The following is a 25803-nucleotide window of genomic DNA, read 5'->3' as shown; positions in this document are numbered from 1 at the left end:
ACTTACAGTAATAAAAAAAATGGTTTACTTCTACGGATTTTTTAAATTCTTATGAAACGAAACTATTATTTGAAAATGTTTATCTTTAAAATGTAAATAGATTGAAAAGAAGATGATCAAAATTAAAATTGATTCTTTAAATCCGTTGTTTATTTACCCTTATAAAAAGATATGTTAAACATTACAAAATAGAAATTCAACAATATAAAAAGATAACAAAGATTATTACATTGTGTATAAGCCATATTTAAAAAATAACTTATATAATAGCATTAATGATTAAGATAAAATAGATCAACAGTTCATTGCAAATTCATCATAAAATCATTAAGTGAGTGCTATTATAAAAAAATATATTATTGTATCTTTCATTAAAGATGGAATACTTCACGAATATATTATCAATTCAACATATAACTAGTGGTAGGAATACTATCTGCAGATATTTTATACAATTTTAAATTATGCATTAGGTAGTAGCCAATTCAAGAACTTTATAGCAACTTCAAACCCAAGGAAACATGCTGCATTTGCCGGAAATGCACGAAGCATCACTGGTACACATCCTTTATACAATGCTTTTGGTCCCTCTTCTTTCATTAAAACTACGAACACGTCCCGAATTCCGTTTTTGTAAGTACCATCTGGGGCTAAATAAGATATGTAAAACTTCAATTAATATCTTCCATAATTCGTTGTTAGTCAGATTTGTGAACATTACTTAGAATTTAATAATAAATTGTAATAAATTTATAATAAATACCACTTTGTAAACGACTTTTTAATACATCAGGTGGCATTCCAACAATCCAATTTGCTATACCAGCAAAACCACCAGCAACAATTGTTTGTAATATACCTGTTTTGCCGTCTTCAGAAGACATCCACTTTTTGAGACACTCATATGTCATAAAGTACATTCCACTAGCAGGAACATCTAAATGTTAAATTTAAAAAATGATTAAGAAGATATACAAATTACCTGTATGGAAGACTTTATAAGATAAAAGCTTACAGATTCAGACAATTTTACATGTAAACAAGTAATAAACATATTATAAAAGATATTTATGAGATTGAAGGAAGATCAAGTTTCACCTGAATGTATATAATTAAAGCATTATGTGGAAACGTTATTTATAATTATAAGGCAAGAATAGTGTGTGTAGGTTGATAGATAGGAAACATCCTGTTTGATAGGGCTCATCAAGGCAGATAGATAACAATTAACAAAATTCAGTTTCCTTCAAACCAGCGTACCATCATTGGTTTTAAGATCTGCTTTTCTTCAACACTCAAATTTTATTCTAATTATGATGGTTATTCTAATACTTGTCCTCACTTTGCTGGTATATAACTCTTTTCTTTATTTAATATGAAGAAGTGTAAGAGAAAAAGATTATTTTTCTCATAATATTTTTAAATTTAGTAATTTCTCATTGTAACATAGAGATTCTTAAGAGTGACTTTGCATGTATATTTAGCTGAATGATAAATTAATAAATAAATGTATGTTTAGAATGAGTGCTTTGGACAAATAATCGATATTGGCGATGTTTGGGAGGTAAAATGTCCACCAGGCTGTTCATGTGAGGTACAGAAATTTATTGATTTACCTTTGCATCGATGGATCAAAACAAGTCAAGATCAGGTATGAAAACTAGCTATCTTTCTTTTTGACATTTAATAATCTTTTTTCTCAACAGAACTTGACTAACGAATGCAATTTCGAATTTGGATTGAACATGGACCACTCTATGACACCCGAATTTTTAAATGTTGCAATTTGCGCTGTTGCCGAAGATTATGAAGAACTATTGGATAAACTCCCATCAGACATTCAGGTTGGTGTTACAGAATTGAACAGCGTAATTTTTTGCTATTCGAAAATAACGTATCTTTGTCTTAGGTGTTTACAATTCTTGAATCTGGTATGGGAAACTTCGAGATTCTTCTACAGTCTACAACATTTCAACGTTTTACAGATTTAATATCTTTAGACATTCAAGGAATAGATTATGAATCTGTAAAAAAAAGCTCGAATGTTAATCAAGGAAAACAAGGAGGAATCATTTTATCAGTTGATTCATTGTATCCATTAGGATTAAATCTTCTTTACCTAAATTTAGAACGAGTCAGATTGACAAGCCTGAGTCCAATGAAAAGAAATAAAGCTAATCTTGTGGTTAAACCAATGAATACAGTTACCAATGATGAAAATAATAACAAACAATTACTAAATAACATCAGCCAAAGTACAGGGCACAGACTGATATTTTTAAGTCAACAAAATAGTGGAGAAAGTGATGACAAGGAAATACTTCCTTATGATGTATACAAACAAGAAATGGAAGGTTATCAAGAAACTGTTGGACTTTTTACTGGTTTAGGAGCTTTAACTCACTTAAGAGTTTATGATTGTGATTTAAAAGATATAACATGGCATATGTTTGATGGTTTGAATAATCTCGTTCATCTCTCACTAGAAAAAAATAGTTTGAAGTTCATTCCAGAATTTTGTTTTTATGGCACCCCAAATTTAAAAGTATTGTCACTTGCAAGTAATCAGTTGTTAACACTTAAGAGTGTAGATTTAGCTGGCTTATTGATGCTAGAAGATCTTGATTTAAGAGGGAATAATCTAACTTTTTTATCAGAACTATCTTTTCCCCCTTTTCCAATGTTGAAGATTGCAGATTTTCGGAAGAATCCTTTGGATTCTATATTCCCAAGGTATTTTAATTACATACATATTTTTATGATAATAAGATGTGAAATTAACATAAATATCTTCTGATTTCAGTACTTTTGAAATCATGAATACAACATTAGAACTTTATTTGGGAGGTGAAGATTCAAAATTATATCTACAAAAAAATTCTTTCTTAGGATTATGTCGGCTTCAAGCCTTATATCTGTATAATTTAGAAATACCAATGTTGGAGCGTTTTGTATTTCAAGGAATGCCAGAGCTGTTAAAATTAAGGGCCCGCGGAAATATTTCAAGTATCGATCTTGATGCTTTTGTGGATTTAATCAAATTAGTAGATCTTGATTTAAGTTCTTGTCATATTCGTAAAATATCTATGGATGCATTTTATGGTTTGCAAAATGTTAAACGTATAGATCTATCAAATAATGAATTAGAATATATTCCACCTGGTTTATTTGGAGTGCAACAACAGAAGCAACTTAAAGAAATTATTCTTTCAAAGAATAAGCTGACATCACTACCTATAGACTTTTTCAAAATGCTTCGGATTCCAAATAAACCACCACAATTTTCAATTGTAAGATTAGATAGCAATCCATGGGATTGTACTTGTTCGATGATTACATGGAATCCTTACTTGGTAAGTATAAAGAAGTTATTGTTTAAAGCTATTTTTAACCACACAATAATTGTAATTTGATTGAAAAAAAAAAGGTAAACAGGTTACGAGAAATAGCACCAAGATGCTCAACTCCCAAGAAGCTGAAAAATTGGGGAGTTTTTCATGCATTACGCAAAGGTGGTTTGCAATGTAGAACCTTGAGGAGAAGGTATTTAAAGAAGTCTACATTGGGAAGAAATAATTATGAAGATAATATCATCAGTTAGCTAATATATGTTTTTAATTTACAATTAATATATGTGTATAAAAAACAAGGAACAAAATTAGACAGTTCAATTTTTTGTCTTTATAAGATAATTCTGCTTTCTAAATTTATCATTTATAGTTGTATAATAACACTGTGTATAGATATAAGCTAGATATATAAGACTTAAGGAAATTCACAATAAAAGAGAGTAGCAATTGACAATTTCATAGTCTCTATATTTAAATTATTATAAAAATAAAACAAAAAAGAACATTTTTGATATTACATACCTCTCAGAAGAGTAGCACAGGTACCTTTAAAAATATTTGTAATTCCTCCGTTCTTATAAAGTTGCTTTGTACAATCAATAGGGCCATTATATCTGGGTTTTGCATCACCCTGTTGTATTTGTAAAAGACATTTTATTCTTTCACCAGGAGCCATTATAACAGTTGTAAAGATGCCACTAAAAGCACCAGCATAGAATAGTTGCAAAGAAGACAGTTCAACATTGTCAGATCTCTTTATCAATTGCTTGCCAAGTCCAAATCCATAAAAACTTATGGCAAATATTGGAGCTACACCACATAAAGGTGCACCCATACCTAAAAGAAAAATATTATAGATAATCTAATGAGCAAATATTTTTTAATAAGAAGAAAGAATTAATAGGATATATTTATACATGTTTAAGGTACAAACTATCTACCAACCCTTATATAGTCCACGTATTCCTTCTCTTGTGATTGTTTTCTTAGCACAATCAATTGTTCCATTATACAACACTGCTTCGTTTGGACCTGGTAGGGGCATAGTTTGAAGGCGGACCTATTAACAATAATGTCCCTTCCAAACACTTACTTTGGTATAGAATATTATTAACAATAATTGAAAGGAAAACAAAAAAATGTCAGTACAAGCAATTTTGATAAATAGAAAGAATATACAGAAAACATTAATTTCATTAATTATTTATTTTTGCTATAATATAATTGAACCATATACCTTTTCTTTTAATTTAATTATTTTTCATCATAATAAAAAAATTACAATAATTCCCATGGATCCTAATTTTTTTATTAAATATGAAAATATTTTATGTCTTTATCAAAATATAAAATATTTAAAATAATGAACCACAATGATAATCATAGATAATTGATTAACATAAAAATTTAAAAGAATAGAAGGACAAAAAATAAAAAGAACACAATAAAAATGTAGATTCTTAAATAAAAAGTTATATACAAAATCTAATCAGCACACATTGTGTTTCTTTTACCTAACATATCGGGCCAGTCCTCTTCAGAGAAAAACAGTTTATTCCTAAGTAGGATTTAATAATCCTACTTATAATTAGACTAGGTACAGCTGAAAAATTGGGGGATTATCTTTTACATTTAATTTTATAGAATAACTATTCTACCCCAAATTTCTATTTACACTATTATATACAAAAATTTCTAAAAATGCATTTTAATTCAATTTTTTAATATTATAAAAAATATTAGCAGGTTAAAAATGATTTAAGAAGTTATACTTTCTACTTAAATGTTTTATATATCAAATTCTGTTACACTTCAACAATGAAAACAAATGTTTGTTTTATTTGTACAAATTATAAAATTTATACTGCTTTGTTTATAAACATATTTATTACTATAATTTGTTATTGTTTGTAAACATTGTTGTTGTTATATAAATAATTCATTAAGTTGTAACAGGATTTTTGAGAATTAAAAAACATAGCATTTTAATCATATACAGATAACACGTTAAAATTCCTTGTTACTTAATAGAATCTGTTTTTTATATTAATTAATGTAACCTTACTTTTATCGTGTCTAGGGGATGACCCACCACGATGGTGCATATTCCGCCGAATCCTCCACTTAGAAAATATTTAAGAAGGCTTATCTCGTTTTCTGACATTTTAATGATAACGTGATTGGTAAATTTTACTTCGAAATAAAATAAAGGGTACAAAGATCAATATTATCTCTTAGGCGGTTCTATAATCCAACCTCAAGTCTTGCCAAAAAGAGGAACATGATGTTCGAATAAAGTAAGAGCATTAATTAATATATTAATTCCTAAAATTGACAACTATAATTGCATAAACAATAATTATTCATAATATCTCTATTAAAGTAAATATTAACTTTTATTTTCGATAAATTAATTATAAAATAAAAAAAGAAATATAAAATTGAAGTTTAAAAATAAATGAAATTGAAATGATCTTTTGGTATAATTAAAAAATTAAGGGGGTATTCTGGTCTAGAAATTTGAAAAAATCGAAAATTTTTTTTTCAAATTTCCAAAGTTTAGACATTCAAAAATATGCCCTTAAAAGGATTTTTCAAAATTTCAATTATTTTATGAGTTACAGCCATTTTTGTGATACGGCATCTGCTCCGATCCGACCGAAACAAATGGACAGTAGACGGTAGACGTTGTCTGAGTAAACTTGTCTCAAAACTTTAAACGCGTTTTTCTCGAAACTATCTTTTTCGAGTTGGCGTGCACGATATCTCAAGTTCTAATGAACCAATTTATTTTAAATTTGGTCTGAATATTCCTTCTATACTCCTCTATCGTCCGGACCACGCTCAGCTCAAAATCTTTAATATTACTATTTTTTAAACGTTCGGAATTGTCAAAAAAACGTGCGAAATAAAAAATTTTTTTTCAAACGGCCGTCATTTTGTGAAAAAATGTTGTATTGACTTTTCCAAGGTTCAGACGATAGCGGCATCCATACTAATTAAGAATCCGTTCGCATTTTTTATTTCAGATGACCAGAAGGGTTGATATCATGCACGTCACGACACCCCATTTTTTTGGCAGCACCCACTTTGCCAGCTTATAACTTTTTAAATATTGAGTTTTTTTTCAGTGAATTTTTTACATAATCTCGAAATATCAATAAACAAATGCTAAAAAGAAGTATAGCAAAAATATTTTTTGTTTCGCTTGTACAGAGCTTCAAAAATCGCCCGAAATTCATACCTCTAGACCAGAATAGCCCCTTAAGAAATATATTTGAAAAATTGTATAATATTATTCATATGCATATTGAAAAATTGAAGTTTAAAAATGAATCAAATTAAAATATCTTTTATGTGATTAAACAATTGGGTAATAAATTTAAAAAATTACATATACTCTATATATTTCGTATAATAGATTTGAAAAGAAATTTTATATATGCCGCCAGATTAATTCGTGGTAGCGCTATATACGTATACTTACTGAACATAAGATATTTTAGCATTATGAAGGCTCAATTTTCCTATGAATCGAAAATATCAATATAAAATTTATCACTAGCTTTCTAATCTTTGAATTTTGTGATAAATGATTTAACATATCCTGTTAAATGTCTGTGTAGTGGTATCTTCGAAATAATGTGTCAGAACATGTAAATAATATCAGGTGATTAAAGTTAATCATCTAGTTTATAATATTTATGACAGAGTTTATTTTATTATTTTACGTATTTTTATCTTCATATTTCTCAATGTAGCTATTTTATTCCTATCACATCTTAATGCTGGTGATTTAGCATTCTATTTGACCTTGCATTAAATGTTAAACAATTTCTTGGATTTGTGTAATGTAAATAAGCAGTTTTAATAAAGTGCCAGTAATTATCGACATTTTAACTTCATTGTTTCTACATAAATTTATATATTTTTGAGCTGCAACTTATGATTGTATTTTGCTTAAAGTTGTTGTCATTGTAAGAATTCACATTTAGTCTAACTAATCTAATTTTATTAACATTATATTTTGTATTTGACTGGTGATGTTTGTTATATATTATAGAACTAACAACAATGTCTGAGAAAATTCCATCTAATCAACCACAGCCAATTGTTAAGATTGGCCATTATACACTTGGTCAAACATTAGGTGTTGGGACATTTGGTAAAGTAAAAAGTACGTAAATCTTCTGTAAATGAACTTTTATTACTTTTATTGCTTTTATTACTTTTTATATTAAATAATAGCACAGCATACAAAATACTTATAATTTATGTTTTTCATAGTTGGAGAACATGTCTTAACAAAACATAAAGTTGCTGTGAAAATTTTGAATCGTCAGAAAATCAAAAGTTTAGATGTGGTTGGAAAGATTAGAAGAGAGATACAAAATCTGAAACTTTTCAGACATCCTCACATTATTAAATTGTAAGTAATAGTAGCATGCTTTATAAAATATTAATTAATATAGAATATATCAATTTTTTGTTACAATTTAGATATCAGGTTATAAGCTCACCCACCGATATATTTATGATAATGGAATATGTATCAGGTGGAGAGTTGTTTGACTATATTGTAAAACATGGCAAACTAAAGGAATATGAGGCACGAAGATTCTTCCAACAGATTATTTCTGGTGTTGATTATTGTCACAGGCATATGATAGTTCATCGTGACTTAAAGCCAGAGAATCTATTGTTAGATCACAATCTACATGTAAAAATAGCAGATTTCGGTATTTGGATATAGTCGAGATCTTACTAACAAAGTTTATTGATTGAATGACATTATTCAAATAATCTATTAATTTATCAAATTATAGGTTTGTCAAACATGATGATGGATGGAGAATTTTTACGTACTTCTTGTGGCTCCCCTAATTATGCAGCGCCAGAAGTAATTTCTGGTAAATTATATGCTGGTCCTGAAGTCGATATATGGTCTTGTGGAATAATACTTTATGCTTTACTTTGTGGCACTTTACCATTTGATGATGAACATGTACCAACACTTTTCCGTAAAATTAAATGTAAGTAATAACAATCTGTATAACCTTTGATTTTAATGATTCATATAAAATTTCAAATATTTGTTTCAGCTGGAGTTTTTCCCATCCCAGAGTACCTGAATAAAAGTGTTGTAAGTCTTTTATGTCACATGTTACAAGTGGATCCTATGAAAAGAGCAACCATTGAAGATATCAAGTATATTCAATTTTTATTATATGTATTATGCATTACTTATAAATTAAAAAATTTTAAACATTTCTTTGATACAGTTTGAAATAATTACAAATATTTTTAATTTAGGAAACACGAATGGTTCCAGAAGGATTTACCTTCATATTTATTTCCGTCGCCTGTTGAACAAGACGCTTCTGTAATTGATATAGACGCAGTAAACGAAGTTTGCGAAAAATTCAATGTGAAAGAAGCAGAAGTCCATTCTGCATTATTAGGTGGAGATCCTCACGATCAACTGGCAATTGCCTATCACTTAATAATAGATAATAAAAGAATTGCAGACGAGGCTGCTAAAGCTGAATTAAAAGATTTCTATGTAGCTTCTAGTCCACCCCCTGTTGCTTTTAGCCCCAATGATACCAGTAGCAGTCCTTTGAGACCACATCCAGAAAGAATAGCACGTAAGAAGATAAACTAATGCTGTATCTTTAGAATTTAAAAAATTTGTTATCGTTTTCAACATAGAGTTTATGAAAACGATATTTGATATACTTTTTGTACATGTCAGCGTTTCGAGAAAGACAAAGTTCTCAAGGAAGTACATCGTCCTCGATACAAGGTGCTCGTGGTACGCCAGTAAAACGGGCTAAATGGCATTTAGGCATCCGTTCACAGTCTAAACCGAACGACATTATGAATGAAGTCTATCGAGCTATGAAAGCTCTCAATTTCGTAAGATTTTTCTTATAAACTAATCTATAAAATAACAAATTTAATATGTATAATAATATATATATATTTTTAGGAATGGAAAATCATAAATGCTTACAGCGTTAGAGTACGCCAAAAGAGTGAATTAACAGATAGATATAGTAAGATGTCGTTACAACTTTATCAAGTTGATTACAAAAGTTATTTATTGGATTTTAAGTCTTTATCAAATGAAGAAGAAGATATTGGACGAGGTGAAGAATTTGAGTCAACGCTGATGATTTTTAATTGATGATTTATCTCAATATATTTTATTGTAAATATAACTGTTTTAGATCCTACACTTCCACCACCTCAAGCGACAGGTCATCATACAATGGAATTCTTCGAAATGTGCGCAGCATTAATCACGCAGTTAGCTCGATAAATTTGCTGTACAATATGAGTCATCATTTTTCAGAATTATGTTAATAATGCGTTTTACTTCTCGTTGTACTTTACACAACGTGTATCAGTGCAGTTCATAGGATAAAGGGAACATTTAGGAAGGAATATTTTAGGAAAATAATATCAGTTTCATAAAAAAAATTGAATGCAAGGAGGGAAAGAGTGTAATAAATCTGTAGAAAATCAAGTAATATTTCTTTAAACCTAACCATTTTAATATTCTGTAAAAAAAATCAAAGAAAAAGCGGTATTTTTATTTTTGAAAATATATCGATATCTTTATGCATACTATTGGTAAATTGGAAGAAACAAAATACATATATATTTTTTTTAAACGGAAGATTTTAGTTCCTCCATTGAGACGACAGAAAGCGCTAGGGACGAGTTTCTCAAGATTCTCGGAAGTTCCCACTCTACTCGCCACATACTCACAATCCAAGAAACTTCGGCCTGATCATTATTATTTCTGTTTTTATGTCACAGATTTAAGTGGAATATGCTGTTTGTAGCGTTAACGAAGGTGCAAATTCGAAATATTATTCGTCTGCTATTGGTTCGCGCATGAAAGGAAGTTGCACTTTTGCGCAATCTCAGTAGACAAATTGGGCAAAAAGAGTACCACTGACGATATTCGACGTGAGGTGAAGCCTAAGAACACGAAATTAGAAGAAGTAAGGGTTTTACTTCAAACATGTTTGCAGTTGTTGAAACAGATACACAACTTCACACGAGACCCATTGACAAGTGATTCTATTACTCGAGTTCATCGGCGAAGTCGAGAACGAAAGTTTTTCAAATATATTATAATATATCGTATATGTTATATGTACGGACGAACTTAAAGGATGTTCTTTTGATTTAAAAACATGGCTTTTTAAACACGCTGCATTGAAAGAGCCTAATGTTTGAAAACACTGTAAGAACAATGTTTTTATATTGCAGGATTTACAGAGAAGGAAAGAGGGAGGACTTGGGGACCTGTATTCAGGGGACTTGAACCCGGGCCTCCTCCGACTCGGACAGGGGCGCTCTTCGTTGCGCCATCAAGACCCTGTTGCTGGAATTAATACCGATTACTTGCTAAAACAATGGCTGCTGCTTTCAATCAATATGACAAGTACAGGTAAATAAAGAAATGATTTTGGTCTTGCTGTTATGCGTCATGAAATAAATTGACGTCGCCTAATAAAGTAATAAATATGATGTTGCATCGACGATTAACCTTTAAAGTTTTATTTAACTGATGTTGAACAAATTTGTAATAACCTCTTATGAAAATTATATTATAAATAATTCGATGTATTTAAGATAAGCGAATGTTATTTAAAGTAATATTTGTATTTTTTAATATTTTGGTTGTTGATATTGTATATTGTTTTGTATTCTTATTTACTAATATGTATATGTATGCTTGTTTTTATAAATTTATAATACTTGATGTGCAGAACCTTAAATTTGAATCTTTTGTGGGATTAATTATCTTTTTATTGTTGTGTCTTTTTTAGTTGGTATTTTGGTGCAATGTCACGACAAGATGCCTCGGATTTACTCATGGGTGAAAAAGTAGGCGGCGTATTCTTAGTACGTGACAGCACATCAATACATGGAGATTTTGTTCTATGTGTACGAGAAGACAACAAGGTTAGCCATTATATTATAAATAAAATTCAGCAGGGTGATCAAATACGTTATCGGATCGGAGATCAAACGTTTCCTGATATTCCCAACCTTTTGGCTTTTTACAAATTACATTATTTGGATACAACACCACTGATCAGGCCTGCATCTAAAAAGACACAGAGGGTAATAGCAAAATATGATTTTGAAGGCAATGATCCTGATGATTTACCTTTTAGGAAAGGTTCGTAGGTTTTAATTTTTATTTTAAATATTTTAAGTATTACTTTGAAAGTGACTGCTAAACATATAATGTCTGTTATATTTTTAGTTGATTGCAATTAATAATTTGATTAAGCAATGCAATTTTCAAAATTGTAAGTTTCTGTATTTTGTATAAATTCAATAATGTTATTTTTAGGAGAAATTCTTACAATTATATCAAAAGATGAAGAACAATGGTGGACTGCTAGAAATAGCCTTGGTCAAACTGGTTCAGTTCCAGTACCATATGTTCAGAAGTATGAAGAAGACAATCACTCTGTGATTGAGAATAATTCATGCCCAGAAAGTGGCGGAAGTTCAACTACAAATTCTAATTCAGTTTCTGCTTGTCAAATGTCTTATCCAGAAAGTGGACAAGGGACCACCCGCAGATCAAATATTCAAAGAACATTGCCTGCTTTTGCAAAAGTGAAACAAGCAAGGGTACCAAACGCATATGATAAAACTGCTTTAAAATTAGAAGTTGGAGATGTGATAAAAGTAACAAAGACTAATATAAATGGTCAGTGGGAAGGTGAATTGCATGGCAAGGTTGGCCATTTTCCATTCACACATGTTGAGTTTGTAGATAATGAGACTGGAGAAGACAATCAGGAAATTTAATGGAAGTCTTCCAGGTGTGATGAATAAAAGAAATTGACTTGGAAAGTTCTACGTTGGCAGTTTAAGTTTACATTAGCAGCTATTCTGTGTACTGGTACATGAAATCAGACTATTTTAAAATTCTGTATACAATTTGTAACTTCAAACATAACGTCAATTTTGTGACGTTTTTATTAATTGTTAATTATATAATACTTTAAATACACAAAATTTATATGAATATTTTTACAAATCGTTTAACTTTTCTAGTCATAAAGTAATAAATAATCATGTACGATTACTGATTAATATCGATTCAAAAGTTATAAAAACATTCTTTTCATTCAAGTTTTGTACCGGTACATACATATTGTGCTGCTTAGCCATAGGTTGTGCCACAGATGGAGCAACATTTTCTACTAGAATATTCTATTTAATGATGGAGCTGTTAACCATATTACAATTGTAATTATATATAAATTACGCTAATTATATATTACTATGTAATTATATAAGTTCTAATTGATTAGTAACTCTTTTAAGAGAGCAGAAACTGTGAATTTACGTTTATACATGAATGGTATTATATTGTCATGATTGTAAGTTATGCAAATTACTTGTTAATATGTAATTATACAAATTGCAAGAACATTTAGTTTTGTAAAAATAGTAGCAACTTTAAAGTTCCGCTTTACGCTATATATACATATACATATTAGTTTTATCGTAACAACAGTCATATATGAGTTATTGTAAATTATATATTAATATATATAAGTGAAATATGTCCTAAATTTTTGTAAGACTAATAATTTCCTGAACTTATTCGAAAAAATTTTGTTCAATTTTAGAAATTAGTATAGAAATATAGTTATGTATGTATAAATACATTTTAATATATATTTACATATTATATTATATTTGTAAAAATTGTAATTTTATCGTAAACTTCAATCGTTTTCCGATATTTTTATATGAGAAAAAACTGGCAACTTTAGAGTTCTGCTCACAATGATGCGTATTAATCGTGTAATTAATAAATTAATTAAATAAATATAATTAATTAAATATAATTATGTGTAAGTTGTATGTACGTTATGTATAGCTGTGTGAGAACAGGATTGCAATTTTTTGTATTTTCAGAGATACAATTTACGATTGGAATTGTTTCTTTTTTATGAATCCGAAAAGGTACTTTCATTTTAAATCTTTACTACTGAAGATTTAGTAATTAAGATAGTACAAAAATTGTATAATTTGTATACAACTCTCAGTGTTTATAATTATATCGTATTTTCTAGAAAATCTAATTTGGATTAGAGATTTTATTTACACATAGAAAGCTTGATATTAATATGTAGATATATATATTTCTTTATCTATAAAAATTTCTTATCTAATTGATCACCATTGTATATGAATTGTACTAGGAACTTTCTAGGTAAACATTTGAAAAGTTAGTTTCAGAATTAGGAATATGGCTAATTTACCAGTTCCTAAATAATTACAAATTATTAATTTTCAATTTAACCTTTTTTTTTGGTTTCTCGGTTTTTCATAAGATGATACAATTCATTAAATTTCACATAAATAGTACAATTTTAAATTGTTAACAACCAACTGCACGGAAAGAGTATATATTTCAATTAGCTTCGTCAATAGATGTGAATAAGGGAGGAATTAAAATAAACTTGTTCATATAATTGCATGCATATTGATAAAGCAAGCGTTAAGACCGTGCAAATTTTTATACTCATATTTGTAACACTTTTATATGATATATATTTTAATTTTTAAAATATGTAGAAACTAAGAGTACAATAAATAAAAAATTAAAAAATAAATGTTTGTATAGATTTATTATGTTAAATATATATTAGACAATTTAATTAATTTTTTTACATATTTCTATCATAGATATTCAACAGTATTCATTTTAAATCTATTTATTACTATCTTAATATGGTACACAATATTATTTAAGATTTAGAATTCACAAAATAAAATATAAACAAATATAATAAGACTTTTTACAACTGAACGATAAATTTTATAAAAGCAAATTGTCTGATTGGTTCATTTTTTTGTTTTAATGGAAATGACCAATGACAACGACGTATATACCTGAATGTGATTGCTTTCTTGTTCTATCTCTTTTTCCGCCATATATACCCACGGTCTGTTCCCGCCAAATTTCTCAGTAGTAAATGCCAACAAGTGCTGAAGTTACTCACGACTGATGACAGTCACTGTTGGTTTATTTGCACTTCTATGAATGTTAATGAAGTGAATTACATTTTTTGGTTTTGCACACGTTGATCGTTGTGTTAAAGAACTAGGCACAAGATAACGCATTTTTTGAAAATTTTTGACTGAATAAACATATTAAAATGTACGTTAAAGTGAGAACAATGGATGGTAAACAGGAGGCAATATTAACCATCTCCAAATTGACGGAAGTGGAAGAGTTTAAGGTAAAATAAATGTAGTATAGGAAGTACTAATTTCAGATAAAAAAGTACAATTTTTTTATCTTTCGTGAAAGTTGTAATTTTGTCTCTGATATTTACGTTCAATGCTGAAATTCTTGGAGTAAAAAAATCTGACTTTATTAAATATTCCATTATTTTATTAAAAACATTTATTTAATGTTAGTTACAATTATTTAATAATAATAATGTGTAAATAAAAAGAAATTATCTATTTGGAGTATAGTATTTCTATATTTTTATAATTCTATCTATTTGAAGTATTCGTATACTTATTTAATAACATTTTCTAAAATCTTTCATTTATAAAAATATTATTTTGCAGCGTGAGATTGAAAAGGAATTGAATATAAAAGTGGATTTACAACGATTATTCTTCCGTGGGAAACAACTAGAAAATGGTTATAAGCTATATGATTATAATGTTAATTTGAATGATGTAATTCAATTAATGGTTAAAATACAAATCAATGAAGTAGAAAGCCAAGCTACTTCGAGTACTAAAGTTACTTCTAGTTCTATTATTGAAGAAGAAATTATAGATAATTCTAGCAAAGAAGAAAAGTTGTCTGAAGCAGAAAGTTTATATTATAAGGTTGGAGATGCGGTAGATTGTCTTGACCAAACTTATGGAGCTTGGTTTGAGGCAATAATATTAAAAATCTTTAAAAGAGATGATAATATTATTTATAATATGCAGTGGGAATTTGATGATAAAGCTCCAGCTTTCAATGTACCTGAGTCATCAGTAAGACCACGTGCAAGGCGTTTATTAAAATTTGATAGCTTAAAAATAGGTCAAAAAGTGATGATCAATCACAATGTTGATGATCCCAAAGTAACAGGATTATGGTATGATTTTACAATATTGAAAATAGATAAAAAGAAGAGGGTACAAGAACTTCTTGGGATATTGCATATTGGAAAGTAAGTATTGTATAATTCAAATATTCAGTTTAAGTTGGTATAATGTATGATTAAAATATGTGTATCTATTTAAATAGGGATCAACCACTTGAGAATCGGAAAGTAAATCCTAAAGGAGAGATTTTTGCCATAGAAGAACCAAAATTTCTTAAAGACAGAAGTCCTGAAGATGAACAACATATGGTCAGTAATGGTAAACGAAGACGTATACAAGCTTATTGTGATGCATGTTTGGACAATCCTAACAAGGAATGCAGAGAATGTGGTTGTAGAGTCTGTGCTGGGAAAGAAGATGAACACAATCTTCTCTTATGCGATGAGTGTAACTCCGCATATCATTTAAGCTGTTTGAATCCTCCATTAACATCTATACCTGAAGAAGATTACTGGTATTGCCCAGAATGTAAAAATGACGAAAATGAAATTGTGAAGGTTAATTACCACTTAATAATACTTTATTTTGTAATATTTATAAAATTTATAAATCATTATTTTTTAAAGGCAGGTGATAAACTTAAACAAACGAAAAAAAGAACGAATGAAAACAATAGTAGTAAGAGAGATTGGGGTAAAGGAATGGCATGTGTAGGAAGGACAAAAGAATGCAGTATAGTTCCACCTAATCATCGTGGACCTATTCCAGGAGTAGAAGTTGGAATGTGTTGGATGTACAGAGTACAGGTAATTGAAATTTTTAAATAATCCTTAATTTTAATAACTTTTGCATATATAAATAAATCAAGGATATGTAAATGATAGGTGTCTGAAGTTGGAGTGCATAGACCACATATAGCTGGAATTCATGGGAGAGAAACAGATTGTGCGTATTCTATTGTATTATCTGGAGGTTACGAGGATGATATTGATAACGGTGATGAGTTTATTTATACTGGCTCTGGAGGCAGGGACCTATCAGGTAAAATATTTAATTATAAATAAATTTGTTATGACTCAATTAATGTGTTATATTTATAAAGGAAATAAAAGAACAGCTGAACAAAGTTGCGATCAGATGTTGACTCGAATGAATAAAGCATTGGCTCTAAATTGCAATGCAAAGCTCAATGCGACAGCCGGCGCTACAGCTGAAGATTGGAGAGGTGGTATACCTGTAAGAGTTGTCAGAAATTTCAAACTCGCTAAACATAGCAAATATGCACCAGAAGAGGGCAACAGGTATAATAATAATCATTATTGTTATTTTTATATGTTCTAATATTTAGTTTTTACAAAAATATTTTTATTTTAGATATGATGGTATATATAAGGTAGTAAAGTATTATCCAGATACAGGCAAAAGCGGATTTCGCGTATGGAGGTATTTATTAAGGAGAGATGATCCAGCAGCTGCACCATGGACTGAAGAGGGTAAAGCACGTATAGAGGCTCTTGGTTTAAAACCAATGTATCCAGATGGATACTTGGAAGCAATGGCAAAAAATAAAATAAATAAAACTAATAAGACAAATAAAAAGCGAAATATACTAATGGAAGAAGAAAATTCTACCTCTTCGAAAAAAGAACCACCAAAGAAGAAAAAGAAACTTGAGAGTTACGAATTAGAAAGTGAAGTAGTGAAACATATTGAAGAAGATCAAGCAAATATAAAATTATGGGATGAATGCCGTAAAGCTTTACCAGATGGAAAAACTGCATTTTTACAACAAGTTTCAGAAAGGTATGTTACTCATCAAGTTTTTAGTAAATATATTTGTTATATTTTCAAATTTTTATAATTTTTAAATTGCAGATTCACATGTCCCTGTTGCTTGGAACTTGTTTATAATCCTGTCACAATTCCGTGCACGCATAATATTTGTCTTAATTGTTTAAAACGTACTTTTTCGTCGGGTGTCCAATATTGCCCGTCATGTCGTCATTTATTAGACAAAAATTATAAAATGGAAGTTAATCAATGTTTATCATCTGCTCTGTTATCGCTTTATCCAGGATATGAGGGTGGCAGATAACATTAATTTTTAGTAAAATAATACTTATATCTCAAATACGAATTTACACACACACCTAGACTCCATTAAATAATATTTTTAGATACAATTTATGGTTCACGAATAAAATGTATTAGTGATTTTGTTATAATACATACTTATAAGGTGGACAACACATTCTGATAGTATAAAAAATTTTTGTTAGTATACAAAATTTATTGCCATGATCCACTACAATAACAATTAATTTTATTATTACAATATTTACATTAATAAATATAACAATTAATTTTATTATTACAATATTTGCATTAATAAATTGACTGACAATACTAATAAGATAATAAAAAGAATGAACTTTCTTTCAGAAAGAGAGAAACGTACAAGAAATGAAAATATATATAGTTATTGTAGTACTTATTTTTATATTGATTTTTGATTTATACAATTTCGAGTTTTATATTTGTATGTAGTATAAGATTTATACAATTGACTATACACTATAAATGTTTGATCATTTATTTGTACATGTATACGCGTCTATCGATGTGTTCAAATTTAAATCAACTGTAATGGTTCTAGTTTGCATTTTTGTTAATTGTATTGTTTTTTCTAATTAGCATAACATAACTTTTCACAGTAGTGAAAAATTTATAAAACAATTCATGTTATTTTATAACAAAGTAAATAAATGTTTTTATTATAATATGTGACATTAGAATCCTTTTAAATATGGATATAGAAGGAAAGTTATTTTATTGCTCTCTTTGATTGATAGGTGGAACTATCTCGCTTATCCATTGGAGATATTTGTGACTTCCATTTTGAATCTATAATAAAACATTGTTCAACTTTCATCTGCATTATATTAGAGTACATATCTTATGTTAAAATGTAATTAAACAATACTTACAGGCAATGAGATTACTTCACAAACTTCATATGGATGGTTCTCCCTGTTCAAAGCCAGTTCAAAATTAATTTTAACTATATGTATATAATAATTCAAAAGTATCAAAATATGTACTTACATTACATATTTTGTTAGGGCATTTACAGTATCAGTCCTAGTTTTTATCATCTAAAGTAAAGTATATAAAGTGTGTATCAATAACTTTAACCTACTAACATTACTTTTTTGTTTCTTACCAGTAGAAGTTCATTATCTTCATTAATTTCATTTTTCCATTCATATCTGTAATATATAAATAATATTTCTAAATGAAATTAAAATATTTTAGTCTGCATGCACAATGAACAGTACATACATTATACTTACACTGATGTAAGCCCTGGTATAATATTAACGCAAGCAGCTAATTTATTCTTCACCAAGCCACTGTAAATTAAGTATAGATTAATTAAAGTAATCATTTTTATTTTCTAGAGAATTAATTTTCAATAGGTTATATCGATCCTTACTGAGACAATTTTTTAGCGACTTCTTGTGTTGGAACTGTTACGTATGCAACAGAATGAACTCCAGCGAGATCGCTCATGTTTCTATAAGTAGTAGCAGGAACACCTCTAACGAAACAAAAGAGCGTAATTATTCCAAAAATCGGTTTGCACAATACAAGTGACATTTGTATCCAATTTTTGTGGAACCGGTACTTTTTTCACTAACTTGAAGATTGCTTCAGAAGTACCAACTTAGAGCACATTCTCGAATCGCTGTTTGAGATCGATTAATCAGTTTTCAAAAATAAATTATTTAAAAAAATAAGGAAATGACGGTTTTTTAACGAAAACATTTATTATTAAAAGGAATCAATTTTTAAATAATCAGGCTTACAAAGATTTAACAAATTAAAATATCATAAGAATCATACGCTACTTTGTAAGTAATTTTATAAGAAATAATGTGTAAAAATTTGAAATTTATCTAATGATTATTCTCGAACATTATTGAGTATCAGATTAAAAAGCATAGTTTCGAAAAAACCGCATTTAACCCTGCTGCGATCCTTTGATTCTTTATATTTCAATTGTGTTTGCGTTTTAATCGAATAGATAGATTATAACGTTTTAAGAAATTTTTAGTATGTTGTTATCATTATTATTATCATGGCATTATGTTATTATTATCATTATTATATCAGTAATGATTCTTTCTTATTTTTCTTGAACTTAAGAAATTTTCTAATGATAGAGGAATACAATTCAGTAAAAAATAATTCAAAGAATGCAGTCAAGTTAAAATTTTATACAAAGAAATTTCTTCAATCTTTTAAAACAGACAAAATGGTGTACTAACGAAAGATACATACTGTGATAGTATTTGTACATCTTATATTTAAATATAATGATAATATGTAATAAGCAGATTTACATAAATTATGGAAGACACGGATTTTTATCTTATTTCGTAAAATCACATAAACATTAAGTGTTAGTTAATGTTTTTTCGAGTGTGTTCTTAACTATGCTTACTGTAATTTACTTAATACTCGAATTGTAACACTTATACGTATATGTGGATGCATTAATCTTACTTAATTTCAAACATATACGACATTACGTTCTTAGATGTATTTTGCACTCGATAGTTTTGTTCATATGAATGATTATATTATTTCGACGATTTACTTATCAATAAACTTAAAATATTTGTTGACAATTTTTAGAAGTATTCGAGTATGTGTAAGTTACTCCAATTTATGTAATTATTTTATTAAATATCCTTACAGAATCAAATTTGCGATATGTTTAATTAAAAAATCTTCTTTATGATTTTTCGAAAATAAAGAAATTAGACGATAATCTATAGACTGCGAATATTTATGTAAATTCATATTTTTGTGGAGATAATTAAAAAAATGTAACCTAGGTAGAAAATTATTTTATATACTAAATATTATAACTAATACTATACTGTGGATATTTTATATACATATCTTCGCGTATTATATGCGTTTTGTGCACTTCGGCGCAAATTTCCCATAAATGCATAAAAAATCTGCCATCTAATAATGTACTTTAATTTCTGTATGTAATTTGAAACATGTACCGTGAGTTTAAAAAATCGAGTATCTATTAAAATATTAAAGAAAGGATTCGAATGAGTAGAGGTCAATGCCAGATTTGTTAAGGTTGTCATCATATTGTTTTCTTACCAGTAACCAAAGTTATCATTCAACCGCATGCACATACATATGCAATTTTGTTAATTCAATATTTTCCAGGAAATATATCCATTTGAAATAGACCAAATTGAACTTTTTAATATGTAACCAACCGTTTACCATGTTTTCTTACGCATATCACAAGTTATGGTAATTTTATTTCTAAAAATACCAGACTGCTGAAATTGTAAAACGATTTACGTATAAAAAATTGATTTTTGATCAAATTCTTCTGTTTTAGGTTTTCATGTGAATGTTTACGTCTTATAGGTTTAATTTGGCAAGTAGTATTCCCTCGGGATGTATTCTGGCTTTGGGCTACTCGGTTCAATTCCAAGCAGCTCTCCCATAAATGCAATGTAAGTGATGGCCAAGCGCAAAGTCTCGATCCTCGAGAGTCGTTTTTCGTAAGCAAAAGTTGGCACCTGAGGAATAAAGGTCGTAAAATAATTTTAAGCAACATTGGTATATCAATAGAATGCAGATATCTATGGATTTATGAGAAATGTAAAATTGCACAAAATGCACATAATACGCAAAAGTATATAAAATGTTCAAAGTGAAATATTTATTATAATATTCCTTAAATTCCTTTAGTTGTGCTCATTAAAGTATATACTTGGATAAACATTCGCTAATAACTAGTGTAAAAATTAATTGTACAAAATTATACAAATACAATATACGCATAATACAATAGTAGCAAAAGATAATCATTCTTATAGAAGTTAGCAATATTGTTATGAGATTCAAGAATAGAACAAAAGTCTATGCATATACAACTCACTTTTCTGCGTAACTTGTCGAAAGCTTCGTTTAAATTGAACATTCTGCGCCTCTCACGGATGTTTGCTGCTCTTCTTTGCGAAACAGTCGCCACGCGACGCCTTGGTTTCTTTGTGGTGGACGATGGGAGATTCGGAGATCTACCGTTAGGCGTATAACGACTGAAATTATTTTATTCATTGACAAATAATTAATAAGACGTCGTTGTAAATAATTCTCATTTCTTTCAAGATTTGAAATCTTCAAAGTTTAGAATTATTTCTTCGATTTATCGCTGCATAAACTAGAATTGTGACAAGAAATTTAGCTATTGCTATAGCACACAGGGATAATTACCTTTGATGTAATAATGCACAGGGTTGTCTATATAATCCGTGTTCATTCACATGAGAGTGCGAAGGAGGTGGTGCTTGGTATAAGACAGAACTGTCCCACATCGGGTAGCTTCCGAGTTCGCCGCTGACGTACTGCGACATATCCGCTGTAATCACCTATTTCATTTACTTGCGTTTACTTTTATATGCACGCTATTTCTTATTAATGCAAAAGAAATATCATCATTCGTGCTAATTATTATCTTTCATTATTATACAAACACAAATGAAAAATTAAATATTAATATTATATATTATTGTATTTAATGTTGAAAGAAATATTAGAAAATTGTTAATCAATCTTCTCATTCGTGTTCTATGGATTATCACAATGTAATAATTTTATTTAATCAGTAAATAAGTAGCATTCTGAACAATATTGTAGTAAAATGTGTGTTACAATAATACTAATTTATTGATCTTATTTCTATACTATATACCTTCGTAATTAAGGGATTCACTTTTAATTATTTATACTCACTGGTGCTTGATTTCCATTGATCTCCCACAATGGTTCGGTGTAGCTCATATCCCGGGTTCTATCCAGGAGCAAATGAGTTCAGGAAGTACCACCCTCGTATTTCAATTAAAAAAAAAAATAATGAAAAAGAATATCGATACACGAGTCAAATAAAACGTTTGTTGCGGTCTGAGTGTCACCTTCAATCTGAGGATTCCACTGATACCCTCATCCAGGGAATCGAACTCCTGGAGCTTGGTACATCTCGAGCCCGCCCCTTTTTCAAAGCAACCCTCTGGAACCACTGTTATTCACTATTCTCGGACGCTTGCGTCGTCATCCCTGTTCCAATTGGAGAATCTCACCCTTAACCAACTTGTGTGAAACACGATCGTTGGACAGGTGGTTGTGAAGGGTGGAGCTTACGGACAATCCTCATGGTTTGCCTTGTTTCGTAGGAGTTGAGGGTTGAACAGTATCGGAATTATCGACCCTGGTATGTTAAAGATGGACAAACTATTTGTTGGAAGCTTTTTTTAAATGTCTACATTTCTTTCATTTCTTTTAATTTACTTCTTCTCTTTGTAATTGCAAAAGTTTTGTCTACATTCAACACTTCATGAAATAGATATTAATAAAAAATGATGAAATAAAAGGAAAATTATTTAACGATTTATTATTGTTCAAATATTTTTGAATTCAAAACCGACATTTCTTGAACGAACTTATCATTTTATTGATTTTCACAATGAATTTCTTGATATTGTCTGTCACTTTCTATTATGGCACGCAAACTTACTTATTAATTTTGAAAAAGCGAATAGCATTGTATATTTTAAAGAACGATTAACAAATTTTCTTTTATCTCCCTTCAGGAATCATGGCATTGCACGTGTGCTAAATGGAGTGTAATCATCTGGTAGAGTTCTTCTGTCAACGTATTAAGCACAATCAAAGTATGAAAATTGATGCTAAAATATTTTGTACTACCAAATATTATACTATTGTGATGTTTTTCTTTAGAAGTATGAAAATCCTTTATTTTTCATCTGGACAAGTAAGATTACTTTATTATATATGTAACAAAATTTAAATTAAAATACAATTCATCCACTGATGATTAGTGATTACATTTGTTTTAAAATCATGAAAGACACAATTTTCTGCAAGTTAGGATATTACGATTTCTTTACGATCATTTCGAGACAAATTGCTCCACATATTGAGGTCGTAACAGGATCACTCAAAAGACCATGACAAAGTCTCCTCAGAAGGGTAACATATTGTTAAACCGAGGGTGTGTTCCCCCAAATTAATTAAATAGATATTAGCCGATTCACTTGACACTAAGTTCTCCCTTTGGACGCATATAAACATCCAGTATGCTATCTGCGTGTCAAATCGCATTGTGTTTGCTTTGAGAGTTCGAGGGTGCATAAAGTTATTAATATGAAGCTACGAGCAAGCAGTCTTATTAAGATCATTCTCTCTTCTTTTTATTCTCTTACTGTCACTTTGTTATTGTTTGCATTTTAAAAAAATAATTTAGTCGCGTTCTTTACTTTTTTTTTTGAGAATTTGAGAATTATTATCAAGCATATTTATTCATCTTCTAACCCCTTTTTCTACATTTAAAAAATTTTTCCAGAATAATAAAAAAATAATAAGATAAGAAAAACACTTCTTAGAACTTGAACGATGAAAAGTATAAAAGAAATTATTTCATAGTGCGCTAAAAAGGAAAGGAATTTTATAAAAATTATATCAACTAAACACGATATGAAATATGCATTTTTAAATTTTATTTTGTATTTGTACATGCAGTAAGTATGCTACTTAAGAATGTCTTGTAATAAATGCGATAAAATGCGAGAACGAGAAACGTATTAATTTATCTAACATATGATATATATCTTATAGGTTTGTATCCATTAACTGTGTCGGTGGATCTTTAATTCGAGTCTGGTAATATGCACTATATCCATAACTGCAAGCTGACGCTTTGGATCGATGCTCTGAGCGTCGGCGCTGAAATGCTTCATAACTGAATTTCGAAGCTTTTCTAGAATGAAGGATATTCGATATAATGCAAAATGAAAGGCAACTTACTCACCGTAAACACGAATCGGGATAAAATCAGTTAATTCAACAGTAACGATTAAAACAGATTAGTCAGTTACGTATTCTAAAAGTTTTTATTTTTTTATATTTTCATTTTTGATGAGTTCTAGTAAGTATGCAACAGTTAAATGCTATAAATGATTATTTCTCATATTGAAAATATTAATTTTCTATTTAATTTAATTTAATTTAGACAAATTTAATATTATTTTTCCAATACACTTAAATAACTCAAATAATCCAGTAATAATTGCATTATTACAAGAATTCTAATAAATTGACGTTTTCCTTTGTTTTTCAACAATTTGTAATGTTTTTAGATTATAACTTGTAATATAATTTATAATATAAGACAGTAAATCATCCTAACTTTTCGTATGTTCTGATTTTATAAAAAATAACTGACAAATATGTGGGATGACGTAAAGGGTGTCAAAAATCAGATTTGGGTTCATCCCCTCATGGTGCACGTGTTCGTTTGTGATCTAATTCTGATGCGATTCGAACAATGGATGCGCCTTCCGCAACAGGGTCACGCCATTGACAGCAATTACGTGATTTCGTTACAGAGATTTCCATCTTCTTGAATAACACGTCGCCATATACCTAATACGGATTTATCACAGGGTTCCACTAAAATAGGGAAAAATTCGAACAAAATCTGTTTCTTTGTGATATGATAAGATTAGATTTTCAATGGACATGTAGTTAGGAAATAAAAATAACAATATATAGATATAAATTTTCATTAAAATACTGCAACATTCTATGCTGTATTATGCTTTATTTAGGTATATATAAAATTGTAAACAAATACAAACAATTAATTTCAAGAAATATTAAGATAAATATATGACTAATTTAATATAGAAAGCTATCAATTTGCAGCAAAATACTGCAATATGTAGTGTTACAACATTACGCAGGCATTATATCATATTGCATTTTATTTAGATATATATAAATTATAAATAAATTCGATGATTGACTTCAAGAAATAATAAGATAAATAAACAAGTAGTTTAATAACATATTTATACACGATATAAAAAGTTAAAATAAAGAGATAAACTAATTTTGTTATAAGAATATATAATTTTTTATACATAAAACGTTACATTAAATTATAATATCAAGTTATATAGTTAAAGTAAAAGACGCCTTTTTTTGAATTCTTAAAAATATTTGTATGTCACGTGATCTCTTCTTTGATCAATCATAATCCTTGAATAACTCCACGTACAATCATCTTTAAATTTTTTTTAAGTTAATGTTTCAGTCGTGGTTAAATCACATCATTGTTATCATAATCGAAAATAAATTTGTTCGTACAATCTTTCTCGTATATCGTGCAATATGAAAAGGTATATGTTTAAAAAGGTAATAAATCTAT

General features: G+C 28.8%; 7 protein-coding genes across 10 annotated transcripts; 4 read left to right on the top strand and 3 right to left on the bottom strand.

The window, feature by feature from the left end:
- Window positions 1-128: 128 nt before the first annotated feature.
- Window positions 129-5642, bottom strand: colt (carnitine/acylcarnitine carrier protein colt, mitochondrial). 3 transcript variants are annotated; one of them, XM_069127993.1, is made up of 6 exons: window positions 5416-5623; window positions 4865-4953; window positions 4296-4410; window positions 3873-4187; window positions 764-937; window positions 129-650 (listed from the first exon to the last, which is right to left on the bottom strand). In XM_069127993.1, the coding sequence occupies exons 3-6, from the start codon at window positions 4393-4395 to the stop codon at window positions 463-465; spliced, it is 777 nt and encodes a 258-aa protein (XP_068984094.1). In that variant the 5' UTR covers window positions 4396-4410; window positions 4865-4953; window positions 5416-5623; the 3' UTR covers window positions 129-462. The 3 variants fall into 3 exon arrangements, with proteins under 3 accessions (XP_068984094.1, XP_068984093.1, XP_068984095.1); XM_069127992.1 differs by lacking the exon at window positions 4865-4953 and having other exon boundaries at window positions 5416-5642; XM_069127994.1 differs by lacking the exon at window positions 4865-4953 and having other exon boundaries at window positions 4296-4428.
- LOC138187327 (leucine-rich repeat-containing protein 15) lies at window positions 977-3822 on the top strand. The gene is made up of 6 exons (XM_069127989.1): window positions 977-1349; window positions 1520-1651; window positions 1707-1844; window positions 1910-2733; window positions 2804-3353; window positions 3428-3822. Exons 1-6 carry the CDS (start codon window positions 1314-1316, stop codon window positions 3599-3601), a joined length of 1854 nt encoding a protein of 617 aa, XP_068984090.1. The 5' UTR covers window positions 977-1313; the 3' UTR covers window positions 3602-3822.
- A 1189-nt stretch (window positions 5643-6831) lies between the features above and the next one.
- On the top strand, window positions 6832-9882 carry AMPKalpha (AMP-activated protein kinase alpha subunit). Its single transcript, XM_069126596.1, has 10 exons — window positions 6832-7020; window positions 7414-7527; window positions 7638-7779; window positions 7851-8089; window positions 8177-8383; window positions 8453-8558; window positions 8664-8998; window positions 9106-9269; window positions 9343-9502; window positions 9584-9882. Exons 2-10 carry the CDS (start codon window positions 7425-7427, stop codon window positions 9673-9675), a joined length of 1548 nt encoding a protein of 515 aa, XP_068982697.1. The 5' UTR covers window positions 6832-7020; window positions 7414-7424; the 3' UTR covers window positions 9676-9882.
- Window positions 9883-10094: 212 nt separating this feature from the next.
- Window positions 10095-13252, top strand: Crk (Crk proto-oncogene, adaptor protein). Of its 2 annotated transcripts, none has more exons than XM_069126597.1 (4): window positions 10095-10366; window positions 10638-10818; window positions 11201-11556; window positions 11734-13252. In XM_069126597.1, the coding sequence occupies exons 2-4, from the start codon at window positions 10784-10786 to the stop codon at window positions 12198-12200; spliced, it is 858 nt and encodes a 285-aa protein (XP_068982698.1). In that variant the 5' UTR covers window positions 10095-10366; window positions 10638-10783; the 3' UTR covers window positions 12201-13252. The 2 variants fall into 2 exon arrangements, with proteins under 2 accessions (XP_068982698.1, XP_068982699.1); XM_069126598.1 differs by lacking the exon at window positions 10095-10366 and adding an exon at window positions 10380-10521.
- Window positions 13253-14354: 1102 nt separating this feature from the next.
- Window positions 14355-17871, top strand: UHRF1 (ubiquitin-like with PHD and ring finger domains 1). Its single transcript, XM_069126595.1, has 8 exons — window positions 14355-14653; window positions 14994-15595; window positions 15673-16027; window positions 16097-16276; window positions 16355-16511; window positions 16573-16771; window positions 16845-17273; window positions 17346-17871. Exons 1-8 carry the CDS (start codon window positions 14570-14572, stop codon window positions 17563-17565), a joined length of 2226 nt encoding a protein of 741 aa, XP_068982696.1. The 5' UTR covers window positions 14355-14569; the 3' UTR covers window positions 17566-17871.
- A 78-nt stretch (window positions 17872-17949) lies between these two features.
- Window positions 17950-19189, bottom strand: CUTA (cutA divalent cation tolerance homolog). The gene is made up of 6 exons (XM_069126602.1): window positions 18967-19189; window positions 18824-18883; window positions 18694-18739; window positions 18576-18625; window positions 18458-18500; window positions 17950-18374 (listed from the first exon to the last, which is right to left on the bottom strand). The coding sequence occupies exons 1-6, from the start codon at window positions 19128-19130 to the stop codon at window positions 18300-18302; spliced, it is 438 nt and encodes a 145-aa protein (XP_068982703.1). The 5' UTR covers window positions 19131-19189; the 3' UTR covers window positions 17950-18299.
- A 1174-nt stretch (window positions 19190-20363) lies between these two features.
- Window positions 20364-22460, bottom strand: LOC138186588 (protein Fer3). The gene is made up of 4 exons (XM_069126599.1): window positions 22311-22460; window positions 21792-21946; window positions 21457-21616; window positions 20364-21094 (listed from the first exon to the last, which is right to left on the bottom strand). The coding sequence occupies exons 1-4, from the start codon at window positions 22356-22358 to the stop codon at window positions 20942-20944; spliced, it is 516 nt and encodes a 171-aa protein (XP_068982700.1). The 5' UTR covers window positions 22359-22460; the 3' UTR covers window positions 20364-20941.
- Window positions 22461-25803: the final 3343 nt, after the last annotated feature.

The sequence above is a fragment of the Bombus flavifrons genome, chromosome 14 (genome assembly GCF_040668555.2).
Source record: "Bombus flavifrons isolate JBK064 chromosome 14, iyBomFlav1_principal, whole genome shotgun sequence".
NCBI classification, from domain to species: Eukaryota; Metazoa; Arthropoda; class Insecta; order Hymenoptera; family Apidae; genus Bombus; species Bombus flavifrons.
The sequence above is the reverse complement of the archived record's forward strand: the minus strand, read 5'-3'. Positions and strand labels throughout refer to the sequence as shown.

Excerpts from the sequence above, each read along its gene's own strand:
- LOC138187327 (XM_069127989.1), top strand. The coding sequence starts at position 1,314 with ATGATGGTTATTCTAATACTTGTCCTCACTTTGCTG. Across the intron at positions 1,652-1,706 it reads TCAAAACAAGTCAAGATCAG|AACTTGACTAACGAATGCAA; the intron begins GTATGAAAACTA and ends TTTTCTCAACAG. Across the intron at positions 2,734-2,803 it reads TTGGATTCTATATTCCCAAG|TACTTTTGAAATCATGAATA; the intron begins GTATTTTAATTA and ends TTCTGATTTCAG.
- colt (XM_069127992.1), bottom strand. The coding sequence starts at position 5,514 with ATGTCAGAAAACGAGATAAGCCTTCTTAAATATTTTCTAAGTGGAGGA. Across the intron at positions 4,411-5,415 it reads ATCCCCTAGACACGATAAAA|GTCCGCCTTCAAACTATGCC; the intron begins GTAAGGTTACAT and ends TATTGTTAATAG. Across the intron at positions 4,188-4,295 it reads AATACGTGGACTATATAAGG|GTATGGGTGCACCTTTATGT; the intron begins GTTGGTAGATAG and ends TTTTTCTTTTAG.
- AMPKalpha (XM_069126596.1), top strand. The coding sequence starts at position 7,425 with ATGTCTGAGAAAATTCCATCTAATCAACCACAGCCAATTGTTAAGATT. Across the intron at positions 9,270-9,342 it reads CTATGAAAGCTCTCAATTTC|GAATGGAAAATCATAAATGC; the intron begins GTAAGATTTTTC and ends ATATATTTTTAG. Across the intron at positions 9,503-9,583 it reads AGAAGAAGATATTGGACGAG|ATCCTACACTTCCACCACCT; the intron begins GTGAAGAATTTG and ends TAACTGTTTTAG.
- Crk (XM_069126597.1), top strand. The coding sequence starts at position 10,784 with ATGGCTGCTGCTTTCAATCAATATGACAAGTACAG. Across the intron at positions 10,819-11,200 it reads AATCAATATGACAAGTACAG|TTGGTATTTTGGTGCAATGT; the intron begins GTAAATAAAGAA and ends TGTCTTTTTTAG. Across the intron at positions 11,557-11,733 it reads TGATTTACCTTTTAGGAAAG|GAGAAATTCTTACAATTATA; the intron begins GTTCGTAGGTTT and ends TGTTATTTTTAG.
- UHRF1 (XM_069126595.1), top strand. The coding sequence starts at position 14,570 with ATGTACGTTAAAGTGAGAACAATGGATGGTAAACAGGAGGCAATATTA. Across the intron at positions 14,654-14,993 it reads CGGAAGTGGAAGAGTTTAAG|CGTGAGATTGAAAAGGAATT; the intron begins GTAAAATAAATG and ends ATTATTTTGCAG. Across the intron at positions 15,596-15,672 it reads GGGATATTGCATATTGGAAA|GGATCAACCACTTGAGAATC; the intron begins GTAAGTATTGTA and ends CTATTTAAATAG.
- CUTA (XM_069126602.1), bottom strand. The coding sequence starts at position 19,130 with ATGTCACTTGTATTGTGCAAACCGATTTTTGGAATAATTACGCTCTTT. Across the intron at positions 18,884-18,966 it reads GTCGCTAAAAAATTGTCTCA|TGGCTTGGTGAAGAATAAAT; the intron begins GTAAGGATCGAT and ends CTTAATTTACAG. Across the intron at positions 18,501-18,575 it reads GCCCTAACAAAATATGTAAT|GGAGAACCATCCATATGAAG; the intron begins GTAAGTACATAT and ends GGCTTTGAACAG.
- LOC138186588 (XM_069126599.1), bottom strand. The coding sequence starts at position 22,358 with ATGAGCTACACCGAACCATTGTGGGAGATCAATGGAAATCAAGCACCA. Across the intron at positions 21,947-22,310 it reads TCAATGGAAATCAAGCACCA|GTGATTACAGCGGATATGTC; the intron begins GTGAGTATAAAT and ends TAAATGAAATAG. Across the intron at positions 21,095-21,456 it reads TCGACAAGTTACGCAGAAAA|GTGCCAACTTTTGCTTACGA; the intron begins GTGAGTTGTATA and ends TTTATTCCTCAG.